At 42.4% G+C, this 24,212-nt stretch overlaps 1 protein-coding gene across 2 annotated transcripts; it reads left to right on the top strand.

Moving 5' to 3' along the window:
* The first annotated feature begins 320 nt into the window (after positions 1-320).
* LOC132873693 (cholesterol side-chain cleavage enzyme, mitochondrial-like) lies at positions 321-23,952 on the top strand. Of its 2 annotated transcripts, XM_060909467.1 has the most exons (9): positions 321-597; positions 12,565-12,720; positions 12,799-12,998; positions 13,145-13,348; positions 13,509-13,666; positions 13,782-13,948; positions 19,724-19,802; positions 19,895-20,086; positions 23,781-23,952. In XM_060909467.1, the coding sequence occupies exons 1-9, from the start codon at positions 323-325 to the stop codon at positions 23,901-23,903; spliced, it is 1,554 nt and encodes a 517-aa protein (XP_060765450.1). In that variant the 5' UTR covers positions 321-322; the 3' UTR covers positions 23,904-23,952. The 2 variants fall into 2 exon arrangements, with proteins under 2 accessions (XP_060765450.1, XP_060765457.1); XM_060909474.1 differs by lacking the exon at positions 23,781-23,952 and having other exon boundaries at positions 13,506-13,666; positions 19,724-19,907.
* The last annotated feature ends 260 nt before the right edge of the window (positions 23,953-24,212 follow it).

Genomic DNA, 24,212 nt, shown 5'->3' with positions numbered 1-24,212 from the left:
TTTCCTCCGGGTGCTCCGGTTTCCCCCACAGTCCAAAGACATGCAGGTTAGGTTATTTCTTTCAGATTAGGTATTTCTTAACTGACGTAAGTAGTGGTAAAAGGCATGCAGTAAATTTAAGCTGTTTATTTAAAACAATGTCACTTTTTAAAGCTTAAATTTGACTAATGCATGGTGTTACATGTGATTTGATATTTTAACCTTGAAACACTGAAAGGAGGTGCATCCTCAGTCAACAACGCTCGATCACACCCCCGCTGCCACAGTCAGTGATATAAAAGGGAAGTGTGTCTGAGTGTGTGTGTTGGTGGGTACGTGTGTGATGGCAGTGCGATGTATAACTTGGATTGGTTCTCTGGCTCGATCTCTAGCCATGTTGGAAGGACCAGGACAGGTACGAGTCTGCCACAGTGGCACAACTGCTGCAAGAGACACACTATTTCCAGGGAGCAGCTCCACTGTCAGGCCCTTCAATGAGATCCCTGGAACGTGGAAAAACAGCATAGGGAACCTCTACACCTTCTGGAAACTGGATGGATTCAAGAACATCCATCACATAATGGTGCATAATTTCAACACATTTGGGCCCATTTACAGGTAAACATTTAAGATAAAATAGTGATCTAAATGTTCTAAACTTCATATTAGGGGCATGCTGCAATTGTAAAATAAATTATTTGGGATGTTTCTTAGAATGGATCATTAAACATGCATTATGCACAATTTATTTCATTCTGATGGGTTTTTTTCCTTTTAGTCCTACTGTATACATTCTTTCATCATCCATATTTTGAGTCTTCTGGCTGGAGAAAAAAGACTAAATAAATGTTCACTAAAAACATTTCTTTATGGTAAAAAGAATTGTGTTTGAATGAAAAACATCAGACATGATTCATTCGGGGGCACGGTGGTGTAGTGGTTAGCACTGTCGCCTCACAACAAGAAGGTCGGGGTTCGAGCCCCGGGGCCGGCGAGGGCCTTTCTGTGCGGAGTTTGCATGTTCTCCCCGTGTCCGTGTGGGTTTCCTCCGGGTGCTCCGGTTTCCCCCACAGTCCAAAGACATGCAGGTTAGGTTAACTGGTGACTCTAAATTGAGCGTAGGTGTGAATGTGAGTGTGAATGGTTGTCTGTGTCTATGTGTCAGCCCTGTGATGACCTGGCGACTTGTCCAGGGTGTACCCCGCCTTTCGCCCGTAGTCAGCTGGGATAGGCTCCAGCTTGCCTGCGACCCTGTAGAACAGGATAAAGCGGCTAGAGATAATGAGATGAGATAATGATTCATTCTTGTTAAGTTCAATAATGTCTGCTATTGACAACCGATCATTGAATAAACTTCTCCCACTTGGCCTGTGGGTTGTGCACCATCGGTTCTGCGAACATCCGGTACACCCGCCAGACACTTTTGGACAGTGAGTGACCAATACCAGATATCTGTTTCGAGCGATTTTCACTACTCGCATAACATCCCAGACGACAGCGGGAGACCGCCGGGCTCTCCGCGGATTGCTGTCGGGTGTGGGAGGCGGCGCGGGCGGAGGAGGGAGAAGCAGAAGCGGGGCTGCAGGTCCGGTATTATGCTAAGGCTAAGAAAACAACCACACAAGCCACCTCTACCGAGCCTGTATCTCTCCAATGCCAGATCCCTGGTGCGTAAAACGGACGACTTGGAGTTACAGCTCGCTGGAAATCGCTATGTTCGTGACTGTGAGTCTACAACCGGGACACTTTGCGCGTGACCGTGATACTCGTGCACGCACACGCGTTTTGATGTAAACATGCGCCGGAGCAAACCATAGCTCAGACAGGTGCTTTAATCGTTTTGTAGAAGCCAGGGCTCGAAATTCTTTTTTTTTTTTTTCCCCACCAGCCAGCCGGACTAGTTCCCTTCCAAAGTAACTCGCCAAACAGGAAATCACCTGGCCAAAATTTGTTCATGTATGAATTTTACTTCTGTCAAAAATAATACAAAACAGAGTAGTTCCCATTGTTCATGACTAATGTACATTTATTTCAAGACCCGAGTATTTTGATACTGTTGTCTCATCTCATCTCATTATCCGTGCTTTATCCTGTTCTACAGGGTCGCGGGCAAGCTGGAGCCTATCCCAGCTGACTACGGGCGAAAGGCAGGGTACACCCTGGACAAGTCGCCAGGTCATCACAGGGCTGACACATAGACACAGACAACCATTCACACTCACATTCACACCTACGGTCAATTTAGAGTCACCAGTTAACCTAACCTGCATGTCTTTGGACTGTGGGGGAAACCGGAGCACCCGGAGGAAACCCACGCGGACACGGGGAGAACATGCAAACTCTGCACAGAAAGGCCCTCGCCGGCCACGGGGCTCGAACCCAGGACCTTCTTGCTGTGAGGCGACAGCGCTAACCACTACACCACCGTGCCGCCCTGATACTGTTGTTAAATACATAAATGAGAACAACACAGAGCACATATCTCATCTCATCTCATCTCATCTCATCTCATTATCTCTAGCCGCTTTATCCTGTTCTACAGGTTCGCAGGTAGGGTTGCCACCCGTCCTGTAAAATACGGAATCGTCCTGTATTTGGCAATTAAATCTTGTGTCCAAGAAGTACACTTGGAAAAAGAAGTGAGGGAAATCTGTTGACTGTTTAAATCTGGTCTACTCCACAGACAAGAGAAACACAACAGTTCCTGATGAACTCAGGACTGTTGAGGGAAGGAGTAATGTTTTGCACTTTCTTGTTTTCTGCATTCTTGAATAAGCAGACATACATGTTTGTTTTGTTTTTGTTCTCTTTTTTTCCTCTCTAAGTAAAAATGTCCCCAAGGTTCACAAAGAGAGTCCCTACACCAAGAACAGTTATGCACTTACATTTACAGTGATATTAAGTTCTCAGTATATTTAGATTATATTTTAAAAGTTCATTGTTGCCCACTTGTACATTATACATTTTTACAGCATTTGCATTAAAGCATTTCAAGCTTTAAGTATGAGTAATTGCTTTCTTGATCACCTCTTTACTAAAAACACCTACAAAATAAAACATACCACTGCTGCGGGCACCCCACCCCATGGGAGTCGTGCCCGTGGTGGTCATGGCCCCAAGGAGCCGTGGTGGGCGTCCTTTATTTTCATTTCTGAATGGTGGCAACCCTAGGTACACCCAGTGGCGTGCACAGATAGACACGAGGTGGTGCTCAAGCACCTGCCCCTCTGCCCTCTGTCCAAAAAAGTGCCCTTTTGAATTTTTTTTTTTACAGTTTACTGAGGCCAATGTCGACATGATCTTTTAGAAAAGCCGCGGCATTAAAAGCGTGTGTGAAAATAATGTCCCGATGTGTGCCCCCTCCGCACACACACCAGACCTCTGTCTCTCTTGCTCTGTCATGTGAACAAGCGTGCAGTGCATTCAATGTGAGGTTGCAGCAGCATAGCGTCCTGGAAGCCACGGCCTTGTCGTAGCGCAGACAACACATCGGGCAGTCAGTCAGCTCTTCCCCTGCCCCACCAGCCAGGTAACACATGAATCGAGTGAAAATGTATTGTTTGCCCTCTAAGCCCAAGCTGTAATTATTTTGTCGTGAAGTAGCCCGTCGCATACAGAAACAACTGCACATAAGTATTATATTTTTTGCTAGACCATTTTCAGATTTAGGAAAACAAAAATTTCTTTTTCTATTTTGTTCAACTAGAGATTCCTGGCAAAGTCAAAAAGCCTTGATGTAATAAATTAACATTAAGTGGTTGTTTTACACCTTTAAAAACTAAAACGGGTCAGTGGCGACCCGAACACAAGAGGAGGGTTAAATCTCAGACTTTTATAATAAGGTGTTCCACATGCGCAAAAAAGTGCCCTTTTTTACCCCCAGAGCACTTGCCCTCCAAAATGTCTGTGCACGCCACTGGGTACACCCTGGACAAGTCGCCAGGTCATCACAGGGCTGACACATAGACACAGACAACCATTCACACTCACGGTCAATTTAGAGTCACCAGTTAACCTAACCTGCATGTCTTTGGACTGTGGGGGAAACCGGAGCACCCAGAGGAAACCCACGCGGACACGGGGAGAACATGCAAACTCCGCACAGAAAGGCCCTCGCCGGCCACGGGGCTCGAACCTGGACCTTCTTGCTGTGAGGCGACAGCGCTAACCACTACACCACCGTGCCGCCCCCACGCTATAATGTAATATCAGCAAATAATAATATATTGGAAAACTTGGCAACTTGGTGTATGAGTATTAAAACAAATCTCCTTACTATCATGACTACAGCACCCAAAATATGTCCAACATGCTTTCTGTATTTAACCATTTATGAGAGAGAAAGCATTAGGAGCTTCATATTGACTAGGAATCAACTTGAAAAAAATTAATTATTCCATAAAAATCGTATCGCAGCCAAGACCTACCCTGCTCCCACGTTTGCTTATAAGTCCTTTGTCGTTTCTCCTTCTCTGCTTTATCGGCAGCCTTTTTCTCCTCTTCAGACCGAAGTCGCTTTGTCCCCGTCTCTGGCGGTTTCTGTACACCTTTCAGAAAATTCCACATTGCAACGTAGCTTTGGCAGATGTAGATGTAAATAACAACTAAAACATGTGTTTAAATGGGCGATAATGTGGCCACATCTATTGAATTTGATAACGTGATGTGGCAGCGGGGGCATGGCCAAGCGTTGGTCTGTGAATGGAGGGCAGAGTCAGGGAAGGTAAGTGGTGGAATCATTGCACCTGATGGGGATTAACCTGTGTTTGTGTGTCTTCCCCAGTGACTGCACCCTTTAAAAGGAGAGGAGAGCAGAGAAAGGGAGCTCTCTCTCCCCAACCAGAACGTGTGTGTGTGTGCATGCGTGTGCGCACGCGTGGCTGGGAAGTGATAAAAGGCTGAAAAGCTAGCAATAAATAGTTCATTGAGAACTCAGTTCTGGCCTGCCATGCTTCTGTGCTCCACCCACCTGGTCCAATATTACACGTGATACCTGTGATATTCAACGAGATGCGTTATATGCATGCGCAGTAGTAAAAAAAACGACAGCCTGACTCATACACAATATGATTCGGAATTTTCTGTCCTGCCGATAAACACATCGATTAACACAGACATGGCGCACGCTTAATATGTGGCGGCTTTAGTTGACGGTGTGTCTGAATCTTCGCTTCATATATATTTTTTATTTTCAACTAGCTAGCCGGGCTGGCTAGTGACAGGAATTACCCATCAAATGAAAAGTTAAGTTGCCTCGGGCGACTGGACCACCACGAATTTCGAGCCCTGGAAGCTCACTTTTATCAACATTTCAGAGAATAATCAAGTATTTTCTTGTTATCTACATGTACTTCTATCACAATTCAGTTAATGTAAGAAAATCAGACAACAGATGTGATGATAGGGAATAGGCCAATAGCCTAAATTTCAACTGATTTATTTCACCTTTGTGAAAATGCCAAGAAAATGCATTGCTTGCATATTAACATCAACATTTTATGCGATGAACTTTTTTTTTTTAAACAATAGGCTATGCAGGCGGCACGGTGGTGTAGTGGTTAGCGCTGTCGCCTCACAGCAAGAGGGTCTGGGTTCGAGCCCCGTGGCCGGTGAGGGCCTTTCTGTGTGGAGTTTGCATGTTCTCCCTGTGTCTGCGTGGGTTTCCTCCGGGTGCTCCGGTTTCCCCCACAGTCCAGAGACATGCAGGTTAGGTTAACTGGTGACTCTAAGGCCAAGTTTACATTAGACCGTATCTGTCTCGTTTTCTTCGCGGATGCACTGTCCGTTTACATTAAAACGCCTGGAAACGCCGGGAAACGGGAATCCGCCAGGGTCCACGTATTCAATCCAAATCGTGTCTGGTCCGGTGCTGTGTAAACATTGAGAATACGCGGATACGCTGTGCTGAGCTCTAGCTGGCGTCGTCATTGGACAACGTCACTGTGACATGCACCTTCCTGATTCGCTGGCGTTGGTCATGTGACGCGACTGCTGAAAAACGGCGCGGACTTCCGCCTTGTATCACCTTTCATTAAAGAGCATAAAAGTATGAAAATACTGCAAATACTGATGCAAATACTGCCCATTGTGTAGTTATGATTGTCTTTAGGCTTGCCATCCTTCCACTTGCAAGTGGTAAGTGACGCGCATGCCCGACATGCACTGAGATCACACACACAGCGGCTCAGTCCCAAATCACTGCTTGTGCGCTATACTCGCGCGCTCTGTGAGCTGCGCAGGGCTGGAGTGCGCACCCTCCAGAGGGCACTCGCTGTTCAGGGCGGAGTGATTTGGAGCACAGGATGCCTGTGGAGCCGAGCGTATCCGTGTATTGGCGTTGCTATGTGCACGCGAATCGTGTATTGGCGTTGCTGTGTGCACACTAATCGTTTTAAAAACGTTAATCTGATGATCCGCTGATACGGTCTAATGTAAACCCCACCTAAATTGACCGTAGGTGTGAATGTGAGTGTGAATGGTTGTCTGTGTCTATGTGTCAGCCCTGTGATGACCTGGCGACTTGTCCAGGGTGTACCCCGCCTTTCGCCCATAGTCAGCTGGGATAGGCTCCAGCTTGCCTGTGACCCTGTAGAATAGGATAAAAGCGGCTAGAGATAATGAGATGAGAATAGGCTATGCATTGTAACAGGAACGAGCGCATGAGCCTAATCGTTGTCACCTCCGAACCTTTACCCAAAATGCCTCTGTTTAATCTTAACCAGTGTAGGCAATTAACTATTTTGAAAATGTGAACCCTGAGTTGACAACAGCATCAAACAAGTCAAGACAATCTGTGATACAGATTAAAAAGACAGATGAAACAGATGAAAGACAACAAAAATGTTTCAGAAACACAGCCACCTACCCTAAAGAAGATGCCATTTTATTGCATATATTTACATGATGAGTGAATTTGCTCCAGTAGCGCTTTATTGCCCGAGAGCCTGCTGTGAAACTGCGAGCAAGTATTGGCGAAATTGGCCTGGGTAATGAGCAAGGCTTTGAGAGTAGGCACGGTCATGCGATTACTCTCGTCAGTCCAGGTGTTGCTCATGAGTGAAAATATTCACTCAACTGGAGCATTGGTGCCAGGTAGGCACCTGTCAAAGCTGGCTGACATTGCTGTAAGGAATCTCCCTACTCTTGAAGTGTGCGAACATCTCCGCCCAGCACTCATCTGTTCGGCAATTGTCGAGTAGTAGTTGACAGCTGCTAGCAAAAAAAACCCGTTATAACACGGCCTCTACATTGCAACATTGTACAAATAGATACATTGTAAGGTTGACTGCGCACACATGCACATTGATGCTGAATTGCTAGAAGCTTTATTGACATCTCGTTGGCTATATATGATCGCTGTAACCAGGACAGTTTGTTAGCGTTTGGTGTAAACCGGGACATTTCAGCGTCCCGACGGACCTTTGTCAGGACTGGGGACACGCAACTCAAAATCGGGACTGTCCCGGTCAAACCAGGATGTCTGGTCACGTTAACGAAACCTGGCTTCACCCAGGAATTCCCGATGCTAGCTTGCAGCTAGCAGGTTGCACTCTGCTCCGCTGGGATAGGACTGAGGACTCCGGTAAGAGCAGAGGAGGGGGGCTCTGTATTTACGTGCATGATAACTGGTGTAACAACGGAACAATTATAGACAAACACTGTTCCCCAGACCTCGAGTACATGTCTGTAAGATGCCGGCCTTTTTTTCTACCGAGAGAGCTAACTGTAGTGATTGTCACGGCTGTGTATATTCCACCTGACGCCAGTGTAAACACAGCGCTTTCTCTCCTGCTGAACACCATAAACGAACAGCAGCAAGCCCACCCCGACAGTGTTCACATAATTGCGGGAGACTTTAATAAGGCCAACTTGAAGACTGTACTGCTGAAGTTCTATCAACATGTCAAGTGTTCTACTAGAGGGGAGAACACTTTGGATCATGTTTACTCCAACATCAGGCACGCGTATAGAGCCATACCCCTCCTCCACCTCGGGCAATCAGACCATCTTTCCCTCCTGCTCTCCCCAGCCTACACCCCCCTCAGACGCAGAGCCAGGCCCACCATTAGGAATGTTACAACCTGGCCTGACAGTGCACTCTCCAAACTACAAGACTGCTTCAGTCAGACAGAATGGGACTTATTTGAACACCAGGAGCTGGAGATATTCACAAGAACGGTACTGGACTACATCAAGTTCTGCATCAGGAATGTGACAGTGGACAAAAACATCCGTTTTTTCCCAAACCAGAAACCCTGGATGACCAGCCAGGTCCGCTCACTCCTCAGGGCCCGCGACGCTGCCTTCAGGTCAGGTGACAGATCTCTGTACAGAGCTGCTCGAGCTGACCTGAAAAGAGGAATTAAAAAAGCCAAGGCGGACCATAGGATGAGTATAGAGTCCCACCTGTCCAGTAACAACACACAGGAGGTGTGGCGGGGTATACAAGACATCACAAACTTTAGAGGCTGTGATGCGTCAACAGGAGACCTGAGTGCACCACTGGCAGAGGAGCTAAATTGCTTCTTTGCTCGCTTTGAAACATCCCAGCAGCACTCATCTGCTCCAGCCCTGCCCCCACCCCCACCCGGTTCCTGCACCACTCCATTCACTGTACAGGAGCACGATGTCAGACGGATGCTCCTGGCAGTGAACCCCAAGAAAGCTCCGTGCCCAGACGGAGTACCTGGCAAGGTGCTCAGAGCGTGCGCCCATCAGCTCGCCCTCACCTTCACCAGGATCTTCAACCTCTCCCTGGCTCAGGCAGTCATCCTGCCCTGCCTAAAATCAGCAACAATAATCCCAGTGCCGAAGAAGTCTCCCGTCACCAGCCTGAATGATTACCGTCCTGTGGCCCTCACCCAGGTGATCATGAAGTGCTTCGAGAGACTAGTTCTTCAGCACATCAAGGACTACCTCCCCCCAGACTTTGACCCCCACCAGTTCGCATATCGTGCGAACAGATCCACAGAGGATGCCATTGCCGTAGCTCTCCACTCTGCGCTGAACCACTTGGAGCAGCGCCAGAGCTACGTCCGGATGCTCTTTGTGAATTACAGTTCAGCCTTTAACACAATAATCCCGGACATCCTCATCAGAAAACTGGACACTCTCGACCTCCCCCATCTCACATGTGCCTGGATAAAGGACTTTCTCACCAACCGGCCCCAGACTGTGAAACTTGGCCCCCACTTCTCCTCCACCCGCACGTTGAGCACTGGCTCTCCACAGGGCTGTGTGCTGAGCCCCCTCCTGTACTGCCTCTACACCCACGACTGCAGTTCGACCCACAACAACAACCTCATCGTCAAGTTTGCTGACGACACCACTGTGGTCGGACTCATCTCGAAGGGAGACGAGGCAACATACAGAGAGGAGGTCCTGAAGTTGGCAGCCTGGTGTTTGGAGAATAACCTTGCTCTGAACACCAAGAAAACCAAAGAGATCATCATTGACTTCAGGAAGCACAGCACTGACCTAGCCCCCCTTCATATCAATGGCAAGTGTGTGGAGAGGGTCCACACCTTCCGGTTTCTTGGCGTTCTCATCTTTGCCGACATCTCCTGGACAGAGAACATCACGGCAGTCATCAAGAAGGCTCAGCAGTGGCTACACTTCCTGAGATTCCTCAGGAAGTACAACCTAGACTCCAACCTGCTGCTGACCTTCTACCGCTCATCCATTGAGAGCCTGCTGACGTACTGTATCACAGTGTGGTATGGCAGCTGCACTGCTGCAGACAGGGAGAGGCTCCAGAGAGTTGTAAAGGCAGCACAGAAGATCATCGGCTGCCCTTTCCCCTCCCTGATGGACATTTACACCTCCCGCTGCCTCAGCAGAGCTAAGAACATTACCAAGGACAGCTCCCACCCTGGCTTTGATCTGTTCGACCTGTTGCCCTCAGGGAGGCGCTACAGATGCATCAAGACAAAAACAAATAGATTCAAAACCAGCTTCTTTCCAAAAGCCATAACCACCCTGAACTCGAATATGCACTGACTTTATAGTCTAACCCCCCCAGCCCCCGGACTTTCTCTGTGCAATACTTAAAATGTGCAATACCCAGACTCTCTCTGTGCAATACTTATAATGTGCAATACCTGGACTCTCTCTGTGCAATACTTATAATGTGCAATACCCCACTCCATAATGTGGAACACAACTCTGTACATAGCACCCCCTTTTTTCCCCCCACTATATGCTTTGTTCTGTGTTTATGTTGCATATTTTTATGCTGTTTGCACTGTGATTGGAGTTGCTTTTAATCTCATTCTACATGTGTATAGTGACAATAAAGGTATTCTATTCTATTCTATTCTATTCTATTCTGTGGTAAAGGTAGCCAGGATATTATGTGAAGAATGCAGAGGCGGACAGTAACGAAGTACATTTACTTGAGTACTGTACTTAAGTACACTTTTTGAGTATCTGTACTTTGAGTATTAATTGTTTTGAAACTTATGACTTTAACTTCACTACATTTGAAAGACAAATATTGTACTTTTCACCCCACTACATTTCTATCAAGGTCCTCGTTACTCGTTGTTATGAAGCAGCTTTGAAAGTGGATGTTTTTTTCTTTTCTAAAACATGATGGTCTTTTGCAGGAGACACTGAGACAGCCCATCAGTAATCACTAGGGTCATGTCATGTCCATAGACTGTATAAAATCAAGTTCAATGATTTCTCCGTAGCATTATTTAACATGATCAGTTGATGGCAGAATGGAAGGAGGTGGTTCTTCTGGGGAATGCACGCACTCATGGCTATAGATAGAACCCATGTTTCAGGTTTCTGAAAGGAATAAAGAGTCATTTTGTTTTAAATGTTTGCTTTGTTTGCCTAAAATGGAACCACATCACAGCCTACAAAAACTTGCCAGCCAACCTGCGGGAGCATATCAAGGTATATAAACGTTTTGTTCCAAGAGAAAGCTTGCAATGAAGTTGTCTGTGCTTTTAGAGCTAGCGATAATGTTGCAATAGCTATGCAGTCTGATTAGTCAAATGACTTTCTATGGATTTTCCCACCAAGTTGCCATCACCTTGTCCACGGCTAACATTAACACATAGCCAGTTAACTTGGACACTGTTAGTTAGCATGTAAACATGGAGTTACGCTAATATGAATAACGTTAACTTATCTGAAGTGCTTTCAGAAATGTTTTGGCATAATCTTGCCAAATAAACAGAATGTAGAAATCTTTCTTTTCTAGTAACGTTAGCTACCCAATATGATTTTGAGTTTGAAAATATTTTACTAGCATGTCAGGTGGAGCTTCACTGACTAGCTTAACATTAAACCACCATGATTCCACAGGCATATTCATATGTGCATGAATGCATACACTTGCGTGTGTGCACGCACACACACACACACAAGCGCACATGAGACCTGTGAGATGGACAGTATTGTACTAGTCAGTCACAAGAAATTGTTGGAATTTTTTGTTTTGATGTCAAATTATGGTCATGCACTTTTTTGTCTTGCTTGTCTGGCAATGGCATGCCAGGATGGCCTGTGACCCATAACACTTCTGATTTCATCTGCTGAAGTGAGACCAGTATTGTGCATCAGCTGGTTGACATATGTCAGCAGTGTTGCTGTTGGGTAGTTATTAAGCTCGAGGTGTGGACCTGGGTTTTAATCAGGTTTCATTGTCACTTTTATTTTCTGAGCAAGGTGCATTTACAGCTATTCCACTGTCTTCCTGATTAACATATACATACATGTGTGCACACACTGCCAGAGCTGGGTCAGAACACTACCATGCTGCTTTGTGGGGTGGAGAGGAGGGTTATAATTAAAAAAAATGACAATGACAATAGCTTTTCTTTTGTCAGTTCAGTTGTGTTTCATTTTGTAACATTCTACCAGGTGTTTATTCTACAGGTTCTACAAACTAGTCAGCAAATGCAGTTGGTTGTTTCAGAGGCATTAGGTTTTGTAAGTGTTGTGCCAATAATACAACAATGCATTGACAGAAAATGCACTTTTAATACTTAAGTATTTTTAAAATCAAATACTTCAGTACTTTAACTTAAGTAAAAATTTGACTGTACAACTTTCACTTGTATCGGAGTAACATTAGACCAGTGGGATCTGCACTTTGACTTAAGTAATGAAGTTGGGTACTTTGTCCACCTCTGGAAAAATGGGGTGGCACGGTGGTGCAGTGGTTAGCACTGTCACCTCACAGCAAGAAGATTCTGGGTTTGGATCTCTGAGCCAACTGGGGTCTTCCTCTGGATGCTGCAGTTTCCTCCCACGGTCCAAGGACATGCGGATGAGGTCAACTGGTTACTCTAAATTGCCCATAGGTGTGAATGTGCATGTGCCCTGTGATAGACTGGTGACCTGTCACCTGAAGTCTGCTGCGATTTGCTCCAGCTCCCCGTGACTCTTAATAGATAAACACTATAGATAATGGATGAATAATGTGCAGAACAAGCTTAAGGATGTTCCCACCTCCTTTCTTCCTTTTAAATCAATACTGTTTAAGATAACAGGGATATTATATTTTATTTATGTAATGTCTTTTATATAAATACATTGTCTTAAATTATGCATATTTCATTCTTGCAGGGAGAAAATTGGGTACTATGAAAGTGTGAACATTATCAAACCTGAGGATGCTGCCATTTTATTCCAAGCAGAGGGTCACTACCCTAAAAGGCTCAAAGTGGAACCTTGGACCGCTTATCGGGATTTTAGGAACCGCAAATATGGTGTTCTTCTGAAGTATGATTCCTCGTATTAGGTTTCTAGTTACTAATTAAATATACTTGAGTGTAAACTTCAGTCTTTCTGTCTGTTCAGAGATGGAGAAGGCTGGCGATCTAACAGAATAATTCTGAACAAGGAGGTAATCTCGCCAAAGGTACAGGGGAACTTTGTCCCATTGCTGGATGAGGTAAGCCAGGACTTTGTGGCTCGAGTTCATAAAAAGATTGAAAGAAGTGGACAAAACAAATGGACTGCAGATCTGTCCAAGGAACTCTTCAAGTATGCATTGGAATGTAAGGTTTAACGCACTATACACAACAGATCAACAATGAATCGTTTAGACAAAAAAAAATCCTCTTATCGTTGCTAATCAAAAGTGCTCAAAAAGAATACATAGTTTACTGCTTGAATGCAGACATGATCTGTGTCTGTGCCTCAGCTGTGAGTGCAGTATTATATGGTGAACGTCTGGGGCTGCTGTTGGACTACATTGATCCGGAGGCTCAGCACTTTATTGACTGCATCACTGTAATGTTTAAGACCACCTGTCCCATGCTGTATCTCCCCCCTTCCATGTTACGGCGGCTTGGATCCAAAGTCTGGAAAGACCATGTAGAGGCATGGGATGGTATTTTCAACCATGGTAAGAGGTTTTCTTAGTGGACAAAAATGATTTCTTAAAGATAATACCACACTATATTTCAGAGTGGAACAAAATAAAAAAAATACTAAGCATGAAAACCTTGTGAGATCATAATAATGTCTTTGCATTTTACCCATTGCACTCTTGGGCTCAATAGCAGACCGATGTATTCAGAACACCTACAGGCAGCTGAGGAAGGAACCTGGAGCTCAGAACAAATATCCTGGAGTGCTGGCCAGCCTTCTCATGCTTGACCGGCTGTCCATTGAGGAAATCAAGGCCAGTGTGGCTGAGCTGATGGCTGGAGGGGTGGACACGGTAAGACAACTTGTACGAGAAACAATTAATAAAAAATTTCTACCAATAAGATGGCTAAAATATGCCAGTATTTAGCAGTGATCCCCTTACTGACATAGTGTGTACTGTGTTTCAGACATCCTTCACCCTCCTCTGGACTCTCTATGAATTGGCACAGCACCCCGACCTCCAAGAAGAGCTGAGGGCAGAGGTCCTTGCAGCTCGCGCTGCCTCACAGGGAGACATGCTGCAGATGCTCAAAATGGTGCCACTGCTCAAAGGTGCTCTGAAAGAGACACTCAGGTGTGGAGTGCTTAAACTAGAACTGTATTCATGCTGTTATGAAACTATTCTGTTTGGCGCTTGCATGTTCTCCTTGTGCCTGTGTGGGTTTCCTGCAGGTGCTCTGGTTTCCTTCCACAGTCCAAAGACATGTGGATTAAGTCAACTGCCTTCTCTAAATTGCTCACAGGTTCAAACGTGAGTGTGAATGGATGTTTGTATCTGTGTTATCCCTGTGATGATTTGGTGATACCCCACCTCTCACCTGAAGTCAGCTGGGATTGGCTCCAGCTTCACCCATGAACCTAACAGATAAGCGGTATTCTTCGTGTGCAACCACGTCATAAAACAGTGTGATGTATGCATCCGCCACCATGTTGGATGATATACAAATCCAAAATGGCGTCTCGTGCAAACAATAACTGATGAATTTCCGACTTTCTCGAAATGTTATGGAGAGTCATCTGCCAAGTCAAGATTCAGAGAAAAAGTTTAAATTTGTGGCCGTATACATTAAAGCCATCCGGTTATGCAGAGGATTTAGCCTCATTACCAGCGACTGAATACCCTGATATTGTGAACTATCTTGTTCTACAAACCTCGTGGACAACCAACCCACAAATGAAGGCTTATAAGAGCCTAGGTGCCTACAATTTCTTTGTGTCTGGCTGGATTGGTAGTCTTCTCACCAAACAATTAAAAGATGACAGGGTGCTTGTTCATACTCGTGTAAACCTTTCTCAATAATCTCAGGAAACACTGCTCAAAAGTTCAATTTAATCAGCAGAAAACATAGCTGTTATGAGTGGTGGAGGTGAAGTTTGGATCCAGAAGCAGAAAAACGCACAACAGACAGTAATCCAATAAATAAGGCGATTTAATCTAGGGAAAAAAAGGGCGTGACAAAAAGGTAGCAAAACAGGACAAAAACACAAATGGCAAAAATAGTCCGGGTAACAAGAGACAAAAACATGAGACAGGTAAGGACAAAAATACTAAAGCAAAAAAACCATGAACAAGGAAAAACCCTTGGTGTTCATACAAGAAAAATAGCTAGAGGGAAAAAGCATGAACGGCATAGAAACGGCTGAAGAAAACAAACAAGACATTCTGACAAAGTCAGAGTCTGAGAACGGCCTTTAAATAAGCAGTGGTGAAAACCAGGAAGTGAGTTCAGGTGGGATGGAATTCCCGTCCCAGATCTGGATTGGCGCTGGCATGGGAGATCCGTAATCTCCAGAGTGGATGTCTGGGGCGGAGCATGACAATAGCTTTAATTTAGCAATGAACTCTTACCAGATATAAAATGGTCACTATACACGCAGGTGTAATTAGCTTTTTCCTCAGTTAAGTCTTTAATGCATGGCATTCTCTGGACAGTTCTTCATCTGTTTTGTCACCATTTTTAATTATTTTGGGAATTCTAAAGAACCGTTTCTCTTTGTCACGAGTAGCATTATTACCACGATTACAGTTAGGTCCATAAATATTTGGACAGAGGCAACATTTTTCTAATTTTGGTTCTGTACATTACCACAGTGAATTATGAACAAAACAATTCAGATGCAGTTGAAATTCAGACTTTCAGCTTTAATTCAGTGGGTTGAACAAAATGATTGCATAAAAATGTGAGGAACTAAAGCATTTTTTAAACACAATCCCTTCATTTCAGGGGCTCAAAAGTAATTGGACAAATTAAATAATTGTAAATAAAATGTTCATTTCTAATACTTGGTTGAAAACCCTTTGTTGGCAATGACTGCCTGAAGTCTTGAACTCATGGACATCACCAGATGCTGCGTTTCCTCCTTTTTAATGCTCTGCCAGGCCTTTACTGCACCGGTTTTCAGTTGCTGTTTGTTTGTGGGCCTTTCTGTCTGAAGTTTAGTCTTTAACAAGTGAAATGCATGCTCAATTGGGTTGAGATCAGGTGACTGACTTGGCCATTCAAGAATATTCCACTTTTTTGCTTTAATAAACTCCTGGGTTGCTTTGGCTTTATGTTTTGGGTCATTGTCCATCTGTATTATGAAACGCCGATTATTATTTGGCTGGATTTGAGCACATAGTATGTCTCTGAATACCTCAGAATTCATCCGGCTGCTTCTGTCCTGTGTCACATCATCAATAAATACTAGTGACCCAGTGCTGCTGGCAGCCATGCATGCCCAAGCCATCACACTGCCTCCGCCGTGTTTTACAGATGATGTGGTATGCTTTGGATCATGAGCTGTACCACGCCTTCGCCATACTTTTTTCTTTCCATCATTCTGGTAGAGGTTGATCTTGGTTTCATCTGTCCAAAGAATGTTCTTCCAGAACTGTGCTGGCTTTTTTAGATGTTTTTTAGCAAAGTCCAATCTAGCCTTTTTATTCTTGAGGCTTATGAGTGGCTTGCACCGTGCAGTGAACCCTCTGTATTTACTTTCATGCAGTCTTCTCTTTATGGTAGATTTGGATATTGATACGCCTACCTCCTGGAGAGTGTTGTTCACTTGGTTGGCTGTTGTGAAGGGGTTTGTCTTCACCATGGAAATTATTCTGCGATCATCCACTACTGTTGTCTTCTGTGAGTGTCCAGGTCTTTTTGCATTGATGAGTTCACCAGTGTTTTCTTTCTTTCTCAGGATGTATCAGACTGTAGATTTTGCCACTCCTAATATTGTAGCAATTTCTCGGATGGGTTTTTTCTGTTTTCACAGCTTAAGGATGGCTTGTTTCACCTGCATGGAGAGCTCCTTTGACCGCATGTTTTCTTCACAGCAAAATCTTCCAAATGCAAGCACCACACCTCAAATCAACTCCAGGCCTTTTATCTGCTTAATTGAGAATGACATAACGAAGGAATTGCCCACACCTGCCCATGAAATAGGCTTTGAGTCTCATCTCATCTCATTATCTCTAGCCGCTTTATCCTTCTACAGGGTCGCAGGCAAGCTGGAGCCTATCCCAGCTGACTACGGGCGAAAGGCGGGGTACACCCTGGACAAGTCGCCAGGTCATCACAGGGTTGACACATAGACACAGACAACCATTCACACTCACATTCACACCTACGGTCAATTTAGAGTCACCAGTTAACCTAACCTGCATGTCTTTGGACTGTGGGGGAAACCGGAGCACCCGGAGGAAACCCACGCGGACACGGGGAGAACATGCAAACTCCACACAGAAAGGCCCTCGCCGGCCCCGGGGCTCGAACCCAGGACCTTCTTGCTGTGAGGCGACAGCGCTAACCACTACACCACCGTGCCGCCAGGCTTTGAGTCAATTGTCCAATTACTTTTGGTCCCTTTAAAAACAGGGTAGCACATGTTAAGGAGCTGAAACTCCTAAACCCTTCATCCAATTTTAATGTGGATACCCTCAAATGAAAGCTGAAAGTCTGGACTTTATGCCCATGTCCATTATATAACTACAACTTGAATATGTTTCAGTAAACAGGTAAAAAAACAAAATTTGTGTCAGTGTCCAAATACATATGGACCTAACTGTATATACCCATGGGTGCAAGTATAAAATTTTCAAAAACCTGAAAAGTCTGACAAGGTCAGACGTGCATGGCGCAGCTATGCAGGGGGGTTACAAAGGGAGGTGAGCCCCCCCTTAGGGCTCGAAAAAAAATGTAAATTACAAGTTAAAATGGTTGTCTCTCATGCAATCTCATGCAAACATTTATAATATTAATAGTTATATGATTTGCGTATTCACATCAAATATTTAATACATTTCATCAATTCATCTGAAATAACAATATTTCAAGTACAAGGCTTGATATTTCAAAACATCTAGCAACTACTAATTTAAATGTTGAAACAACCATTTTTAATATGCTTTTGCTGTGATAACTTTTTTACAATATATACACTGGAATAGCTGTGTTGATTTGGTCGAACAATGTGCTACATGCGTGAAACATGATATCACACATGTATAACACCGTGAAACAACGGGCTAGTCAGGACCGCTCGTCGATGAGTGGCGTATAAATTGAATGAGGTTTGTGATGAAGACGAGATGAAAAGATTTGTCTCGTGCAGAGACTGTACCGCAGTAACCCGGTAATACACTAAGAGTAGAGCCAATGATTTTCTGTTTCAAAATCTGGCTTTTTCCGTTTTGGACAATGAAAAATTCCTTTTCAATTCCGTTTCACAATTTCAGTTCAAAATTGTTCTGTTTGGCTCCAATTTAGTAATTTTGGCTGGCGTAATTTTACTTGGGTTTCAAAGTAGTGCATCTCTAGACACAAATGGTCCTTTGCATGATGAAGTCATTCATGAAAAAAAAAAATAAAACAATTACACTGACAGTAAGCTGATAAATTGCATTAATAAAAAAAAAATAAAGTGGGATCACAGATTGAGACAACTCAAAATATTTTACTTGACATACTGATAACAGATAAATCAAAAAACTAGGATCACCGTTAACTAAAAACCCATCTCATATATAATATATGCAATATAATATTGAGAGTACTGATAAATTAATAGGGATAAATTAATATTCAGTAATACTTACTGAGCCTGTAATGACAATACTCATAACTGACTGTTTAAAAATATTACTCTATATCCATCTTTTTTAGTACACCACAAACTCATGAAACAATGTTTCCTAACAAAACACAGAACACACTCTCAAACAGACTAGAATAATTTAACTTTGAGTGTAATAACAGTCCTGAATATTCCTTGCAGATCAATCATTGCGGGCTCTCAGAGTACCAAGAAACGCTGCTCAATATCGCCATTATGATAGAGCATCATAAGTTGTTTAGTGTTGGTCTCCGTGAGACTGAATCTTCTGTCATTTAGAAGATGTTTATACATGGAAAAGGAGCGCTCAACGTCCACACTTGCCACTGGCAACCATATGGCGTCCTTGGCCACCAGAGCATTCGTTTCTTTTTCACGGTCGCCATTCTGGTTGCGACGCGAGGAGCGAATCTGTAAACGAGCAGCTCATTGGCTGGCTAGGTGTGCCACAAGCCAATCACAATCACTGACAAAGCTGCCTTGACCGGAAAGGCATGTCTGCTTGGGCGTTAGCGGCAGTTACACAGAAGCCTTCTGCGGCAGTTACACTTTGACACACGAGCAATGTTTCACTATAAAAATTCCGTAATTTCCGTCCGTTTTCCGCGATCGCGGGTAAAATCATTGGCCCTATGAGAGTGAGACAGTGAGAGGGCCACCCCTATACCCCCCCCCCCCCCCCAAAAAAAAAATCTTAATGGATTTACACGATTTGGAAAAATGACTTTTTCAGAACCGAAAAAAACGGAGCTTCCGGCACATGCTGGAAAACTTGCACCCATGTATACCGCACACAAAGTCGGCATTGTCTTTCATCAAAGGCAATGAAATCAAAAGAAAATCACGAAGCGTTTCAGCAGCTCACACATGAAGTGCCACTATCTTGGCTGTTGTTATCATCCAACATGGCGGATTTCTGGTTTGGAAAATAAGTGTGACGTCACATGCACATGAAGAATTTCTAATGGATGGGTGATATTCATTTTCTGACAATTAAAAAAACCTACTTACTAAAAAAATAAATAATAATTACTGTCGTTAACTGTTGTTTAAATTTAAAATAAAGATAATCACGCGCATTTTCTCACAGGGGTGAGGGTGATCTGTTAGAATTAATTCTGTTTGTGCAAAAAAAAAATACCCTTCTCACCCTTAAAACATTGTATCATGAGTGCATTTAACAATAAAATGACTAATTCATTGTGTAATACTATTCTTGTTTTCTTTACTAATTGTAACCCTGTTTTTCTTAAAGGCTACACCCTGTAGCAGTAAGCCTGCAAAGATACATCACTCAAGATGTTGTGATCCAAAATTATCATATTCCATCAGGGGTGAGCCATAACTTCAATAACCTGAATCTGAGCTAGGAAAAAACTGTCAATATGTGAAATTATGCAGGTGACCTTCGGTGTGTGTTGATCAGACATTAGTGCAGCTGGGACTGTATGCCATGGGCAGGGACTATCTCATCTTCCCCCGACCAGAGCAGTATCTGCCTTCTCGCTGGCTGAAGAATGAGAGCCACTACTTCAAGAGTTTGAGCTTTGGCTTTGGGCCTCGTCAATGCCTTGGGCGCAGAATTGCAGAGACAGAGATGCAGCTCTTCCTCATTCATGTATGTTCTACTATAGGTCATTCCATGCCAAATCAACAAGAGGTTATGCTCGACCATCTCAGATTTCAATGAAATTTGGAGGGCTCAGAGACACTATTAAAAGAAGTTAATCCCCAAAATTTGAGCTTCCTATCTCCAACGGTTTCAGAGATACAGGCATTTGAATTTTTTGATTTTTTTGCATTTTGCTCAAAACATACATATTTCAAAGTGTAATATAATCTTTATTATGCAAGATAGAAACCTAAAATTTTGCACAGAGAGACTCAATGTCTTGTACTACAAGCTTCAACTTAGAATTTCAGTGGTCATTGTATATTAGATGGTGATTTTAACAAGGAAATTAAAAAGACAAATTTGCATTTTTTGCATTTTTAACTCATTCTGGAAGCTTGCCTGTGGCAGTAATGCTTAAACTAAGAATGTTATTCAAATCTACACAGAAATATCTACCAATATCAGTTTTACCAAGTCTCCACTATTCCTAGTTTGTCTGTAATAGGGTTTTGAAATTCGCCGATTTCTAAAACATGCCATTTTCAGTAGCAAGAAATCCAATGTGGGATAGCAGTTAGGAACTTGTAAATTTTTTTCAGTAATCCCCAAGACCCATATTTTATATTTCCAAATTTTTGTTGTGCGTCTCTCAAGTATTTTTAAACTACAGGGGTTTAAAAAATCCATTTTCACCAAATTCGAATTTTTGATATATTTTCATATAACTGATATTTGAGGGTTAATGCTTCAATAAGGCTCAAGTAGGTTAGGAGACATGTTTCTTCCTCAATTTTAAATAAAATTTCAATTAATGCTCAGTATTAATTATTTGTAAATTGATTTTAATCTAAGACTGTGTAACATTAGCAATCAATGACCAGCTATTGTGTACCAGTCAACAGCCAGCCTTATCAATATCAACACAGCACAATAGGTGACCTTTGATACCAGAACAGGTGGCTCATATCTTATAGTTTTAGAGTCTGTAAACTGCATAGTTGTTCAGATAACATTATATTGCTTGGATTATATTAAATACATTGTAATACAGAGCACTGAGAAAATTTACCAATGTTATTAACTGAATGTGTTTCTTTGCAAGGATTGAATATTTTGAATAGTTGACTAGGGAATTTAATTGTAGTTGCGTTCAATTTGAGATCAGTATAAATGAGTTTGTTCTTAGACATCTAGAAATGGCTGAACTTCCTCCCTGTTCTATAGGAATTGGACTAAAGAAAGATTCTGACTGCCATAAACTAGCATAAAACAGAAATTGTAAGTTAAATACACTCTCTCAGTATAGTTTGGAGCAAATTTCATTAATTAAACAGAGAACTGAACTTGAGAACATTTCAAGCACAGACACAGTATGTCTGCATCATGAGAAACTGTTTCTGATGAAATATGAAGAGCTACAGAAAAGTTGTTGTGATCCATATGAAAGGCACAAGAAAAAAGTTAAAACAGAATTACATTCAATTCTTCCTGAAACAGCAGATTCACTTTCAAAACTGATAAATAAAAATATTAAACCTGGACAAAAATTGTGTTCTAAATGTTCACAGAGAGTGAAAGAACATTTAAGCCAAGCAGATTCAGTAGGTTCTACAGAATCAAAACAAGAGAGCATGTGTGTAGATGTGGATCCAACATACACTGGTGAGGTAGTTGAATCACTTGACAAAAGCCTTGTGTCAATTGGTTGCTCTCCACTGAAAATTGCCAAGTATAGCCACAAACAGAAAGCTGCATATGGCAAAGTAAAGCTGCAACGAGTAGAAGAAACTTTACGTTCTAAAATGAAATTTTATTAATTAATGAAATTTGCTCCAAACTATACTGAGAGAGTGTATTTATCTTACAATTTCTGTTGTATGTTAGTTTATGGCAGTCAGAATCTTTCTTTAGTCCAATTTCTATAGAACAGGGAGGAAGTTCAGCCATTTCTAGATGTCTAAGAACAAACTCATTTATACTGATCTCAAATTGAAAGCAACTACAATTAAATTCCCTAGTCAACTATTCAAAATATTCAATCCTTGCAAAGAAACACATTCAGTTAATAACATTGGTAAATTTTCTCAGTGCTCTGTATTACAATGTCTCATCTCTCATCTCATTATCTCTAGCCGCTTTATCCTTCTACAGGGTCGCAGGCAAGCTGGAGCCTATCCCAGCTGACTACGGGCGAAAGGCGGGGTACACCCTGGACAAGTCGCCAGGTCATCACAGGGCTGACACATAGACACAGACAACCATTCACACTCACATTCACACCTACGGTCAATTTAGAGTCACCAGTTAACCTAACCTGCATGTCTTTGGACTGTGGGGGAAACCGGAGCACCCGGAGGAAACCCACGCGGACACGGGGAGAACATGCAAACTCCACACAGAAAGGCCCTCGCCGGCCCCGGGGCTCGAACCCAGGACCTTCTTGCTGTGAGGCGACAGCGCTAACCACTACACCACCGTGCCGCCCTGTATTACAATGTATTTAATATAATCCAAGCAATATATTGTTATCTGAACAAGTATGCAGTTTACAGACTCTAAAACTATAAGATATGAGCCACCTGTTCTGGTATCAAAGGTCACCTATTGTGCTGTGTTGATACTGATAAGGCTGGCTGTTGACTGGTACACAATAGCTGGTCATTGATTGCTAATGTTACACAGTCTTAGATTAAAATCAATTTACAAATAATTAATACTGAGCATTAATTGAAATTTTATTTAAAATTGAGGAAGAAACATGTCTCCTAACCTACTTGAGCCTTATTGAAGCATTTATTAACCCTCAAATATCAGTTATATGAAAATATATCAAAAATTCGAATTTGGTGAAAATGGATTTTTTAAACCCCTGTAGTTTAAAAATACTTGAGAGACACAGAACAAAAATTTGGAAATATAAAATATGGGTCTTGGGGATTACTGAAAAAAATTTACAAGTTCCTAACTGCTATCCCACATTGGATTTCTTGCTACTGAAAATGGCATGTTTTAGAAATCGGCGAATTTCAAAACCCTATTACAGACAAACTAGGAATAGTGGAGACTTGGTAAAACTGATATTGGTAGATATTTCTGTGTAGATTTGAATAACATTCTTAGTTTAAGCATTACTGCCACAGGCAAGCTTCCAGAATGAGTTAAAAATGCAAAAAATGCAAATTTGTCTTTTTAATTTCCTTGTTAAAATCACCATCTAATATACAATGACCACTGAAATTCTAAGTTGAAGCTTGTAGTACAAGACATTGAGTCTCTCTGTGCAAAATTTTAGGTTTCTATCTTGCATAATAAAGATTATATTACACTTTGAAATATGTATGTTTTGAGCAAAATGCAAAAAAATCGAAAAATTCAAATGCCTGTATCTCTGAAACCGTTGGAGATAGGAAGCTCAAATTTTGGGGATTCACCTCTTTTAATAGTATCTCTGAGCCCTCCAAATTTCATTGAAATCTGAGATGGTCGAGCATAAATTTGTCAGATATTTGTTGATTTGGCATGGAATGACCCTTATATTTTATTCATGATGGCTGGCTAAATATACTAAAATGTGTCTATTTTGATTATTTTATTCCATAATTAATTTGCTCCACATTAAAAAAAATAACACTCATGAGGCTGATTGTATATGCCTCTGTGTTTGTGAAATCTGTAGCTTGTTCTCTTGCTTTCACAGATGTTGGAGAACTTCAAGATTGAGAAGCAGAGACAGCTAGAAGTGAGAAGCACGTTTGAGCTTATACTGGTCCCTGATAAACCCATTCTGTTAACTATAAAGCCTTTACACAGCAGTAAATGACAAACTCCTTCCTGAAGGTAATCAGTGTAATGTTTTAATCGTTAATTAACTAACTAGCTCACTAATTATTTAAAAAACAAAAATGGATGACAAATACTGTATGTAAATGCATTAAATTTTTTTTTGCTCCTAATACACTGTTTTTGCTATCCTTTCTTGTTTATATTGCATAAAACAACGTTGTATATATTATAATAATAATAAAATATTTTATTTAAAGGCGCCTTTCTAGCACCCAAGGACACCGTACAAAAATGAAAGACAAACCATAAAATACACATTAAAATTACAAAAAGAAAAAAAAACATT

This window comes from Neoarius graeffei, chromosome 2 (genome assembly GCF_027579695.1).
Source record: "Neoarius graeffei isolate fNeoGra1 chromosome 2, fNeoGra1.pri, whole genome shotgun sequence".
Classification (NCBI taxonomy): Eukaryota; Metazoa; Chordata; class Actinopteri; order Siluriformes; family Ariidae; genus Neoarius; species Neoarius graeffei.
This window is presented reverse-complemented; position numbering and strand designations above follow the sequence as displayed.

Excerpts from the sequence above, each read along its gene's own strand:
- LOC132873693 (XM_060909467.1), top strand. The coding sequence starts at position 323 with ATGGCAGTGCGATGTATAACTTGGATTGGTTCTCTGGCTCGATCTCTA. Across the intron at positions 598-12,564 it reads ACATTTGGGCCCATTTACAG|GGAGAAAATTGGGTACTATG; the intron begins GTAAACATTTAA and ends TCATTCTTGCAG. Across the intron at positions 13,949-19,723 it reads GCTCTGAAAGAGACACTCAG|GCTACACCCTGTAGCAGTAA; the intron begins GTGTGGAGTGCT and ends TTTTTCTTAAAG.